Source organism: Gavialis gangeticus, unplaced genomic scaffold (assembly GCF_001723915.1).
Source record: "Gavialis gangeticus isolate Ggan-Ray unplaced genomic scaffold, GavGan_comp1, whole genome shotgun sequence".
NCBI classification, from domain to species: Eukaryota; Metazoa; Chordata; order Crocodylia; family Gavialidae; genus Gavialis; species Gavialis gangeticus.
This window is the reverse complement of record NW_017728992.1, coordinates 155,200,038-155,203,208: the sequence shown is the minus strand read 5'-3', so window position 1 is coordinate 155,203,208 and position 3,171 is coordinate 155,200,038. Positions and strand designations below refer to the sequence as shown.

General features: G+C 39.3%; 1 protein-coding gene across 1 annotated transcript in view; it reads left to right on the top strand.

Annotated features, from left to right (window-relative positions):
• The window catches only part of RAD54B (RAD54 homolog B (S. cerevisiae)), a 190,549-nt gene that overhangs the window by 169,201 nt on the left and 18,177 nt on the right, over nucleotides 1–3,171 (top strand). Inside the window, exons 11-12 of the mRNA XM_019527934.1 lie at nucleotides 103–168; nucleotides 2,148–2,323. Coding sequence (XP_019383479.1) covers nucleotides 103–168; nucleotides 2,148–2,323 — 242 coding nt within the window. The remainder of the gene's footprint in view (nucleotides 1–102; nucleotides 169–2,147; nucleotides 2,324–3,171) is intronic.

Here is a 3,171-nt window from a genome sequence, read left to right as displayed (position 1 = left end):
TTCTGCCGGCCAACAGCCTTGCAGCTTGAACTCTATCAAAAACTGCTTAGTTCTCGCATTGTTAAATCTTGCCTACAAGGGGTCTTAGAAAATAGTCCTCATTTGATATGCATCGGAGCTCTGAAAAAGCTCTGCAACCACCCTTACCTTTTGTTTAAAGCCATAAAGGTATCTATTCTATTCTGCTTCAACAGAGTATTAGACATTCCTATACACAAGGGCGGGAGTACTTTTAAAGATCTTTGTGAGGGAGCTCATTTAATACGCCTGCCTCAAATAAGATCTGCTTTAGAAAACAAGTATAGCTTTAAAAAAAAATTAACCATTAAAAATATCGGAAAATCTGGATATATATGAGTAAAGACTCTGACCCAGTCCCCACTACTGTATATTATTTTCTTGATTCTAATGCTTCTTTTAATTCACTTGCCTACCCAGCCTTGATATCATCCCCTGAAAATTTGTAAAAATATGTTACAATGAACAGACTGTAAATCCATTTTTTCAAAGAAATACATTTTGAATGTATTATAAATGTTTGTACTACAGACCTTGACAATTAAGGCATTTTGTCAGATATACTGAGTCAACTATGGAACAAACACTCCATAAACTCTATTCCAAGTGGCAGCCACTGAAGCCTCTATGACTACAAGGCCTGTATAGTACACACAAGCTGCCTGTTGCTAGCTCTTCACCCTTTCTTAGGGCCTAGGCAGATTACATTTATGGTATGATTCTGGTGTGAACCAGCATTGTCCCTCACCTGAGCCTAGAAAGCAATGCTGCCCCATGCCTGAGCCCAGGCAGCAATGCTGGGTCCCAGACCTGGGCCCCAGTGCTATTCCTTGTGCAATCCCAGGAGCGAGCACCAGGACTCTATGCTATCCCCTGCCTGATTGCAGGAAGCAGCATCAGGCCCTTGGGTCTAGCACCTAATACTGGTCCCTACCCCATCACCAGAGGCAGCTTTGGGTCCACTCAGCCCTTGTAAACCTGTGTATCATACAGTCCATGCAGGGCTGCACCACAGTCAGGTTTATGTTTCCTGGGCAGAGGAAGCTCATCAACTCCTCCCCATCTGGCCCCTCTAAACCCACAGGCAGCCCTGCCTGGTATGTGGGTATAAACTTGCCATGCGTGTGGAACCTAGGTTCCTGGGCTCCTGCAATGGCCTCTTGAAAGGGCACTTTGCATGCAATTGTGGATTGGTTCCTGATACCAGGTTCCCTGTGCCAGGGTTGCACAACTGGGATCTGTCCCTGATCCCCAAAATTGTGCCTTGCCATACACATGTGGCATGGCAGGATGTATAGTTGTTGGAATCCAGAATAAGATCCCATCATGCCATTAAATTAACATCTGCCAGAACACTTGCTGATTGAAGCTAGAGGTTACAGGCTCTACACCACAGATTTAGTAGGTTTCTTCTTTCTCTAGTTCCTGTGATATCCAGTCCCACTATACATTACTTCAGCATTTCTGGAATAACAGCAGCAATGACATAAGTAACTAGATTGATATATTAATTAATAACTACCATTAGAGTCAAATTCTTAAGTGCAGAAGTTACTTAAAGCTTTTGTCTCAGGCTGTGTCTGAATATGCCTATCAAGCAGACTGCAGCGTAGCGGGTCGATACTCCAACCAATTTAAAATTATCTTGTATATGTATCAGTAGCAATGTAGTTGCAGCAGCACAGACTTCAATACAGGCTCATTTACTACATTTATCTAATTGGCCTATTTGGATCTTGTGCTGCTGAGTATACCTTCCTTAAAAATAAATGTCTGTGATGCTCCATAATAGATTACCATAGAATGAAGCAGGTGTAAACATAGTGTCAGCTTCTCTCATGTTTAAAAAAAAAAAGAGATGAACAAGCAGGCACAAACTAATAGTATTTCCTTCTCTTTACTTTATCCAGATATAAATAAGACCTGAAGATAGCAGATACACACCAAGTTTGACTTTATTATTCTTAAACTGTGTAAAACTGTGTATTAGAGTAAATGGTATGAAGTTATTAAACGAGGTTATCAGCATCAGTATCTATATGAGTTATTGGTTGTTGTAATGAAACTATTTACAAAATAATTTTTCAATTTTCTTTAGAAAATATATACAATGCCAGTCTTTTTTATAGGAAAAAGAATGCAGTGGAACTTTTGATGAACATGAGGAATCAAATCTTTATGAAGGCTTGGTAAATGTTTTCCCACAAGATTATACCTGTACCACTTTTGCTGAGGTTGATTCAGGAAAACTGCAGGTGCTGGCAAAGTTGTTAACAGCAATCCGGGAACTCAGCCCTGCTGAAAGGTAAGAGCAAAGGAAAAGAAAAAAAGTATCATTTACATTTTAACTAAGGTGATCCTTCTGATTATTCCTCCTCAACATAGACAGCAACAGTGTGTTTCCTTTGCCAGTCTAGTGTAGCTGCCAAGGATACTTAACACACGTACTATGCTAAGACCTATCCTTATTTTACAACTGGTAATTGAAGACTCGCAGTTAACACACTTGTTAAGAGTACTTGTTCATGTTATTTCCAGACAAATAGTATTTTTGGCTTCTTTTCATGCTGAACTTTATTAGCTAAGCAAATAACACACTGAAACTAACGTGCTGGAACATGGTACCTTTTACTTGCACAGAACTGTTTATCTCCTTGGGGCAATTGTTTAGTGCACTAAGTATTTAAAATTGCCTAGCAAAAATATTTGTACTTGCTAGATTATGAGCTGTTTCTAGCGGTATGGTCAAGTTTATAACTATTGTTCAGTGTTTGCCTCTTATTCCATGTTAAAAGAGTCCAAGACTCAGATCCTCAAAGGTATTTATTTATATTTAATTTCCATCAAAATCAGTAGGAGTTGCCTTGATGGGCATCTTTTAATACCTTTGTGGATCCAGCTCTGTAACCATCTCTATAAGCCTTTTCAAAAGTTATCAGGGAAAAGTACCACCCCATCATTTTGGTTCTAAGGGAGATAGTTGTCTCCTGTTGCTGAATGACAACTCAGAGTGAGCAACTTTGACTCTTCCTGTATACATTCAGGGCTATTTTGTAATATTTTAAGAAAACAGTTGTCCCTTAGCTATGCTTTACTCTGCATTCACCAGCATTTAATTGTATTTTCTGTATGTTGCTCCAGATTCATATCTTT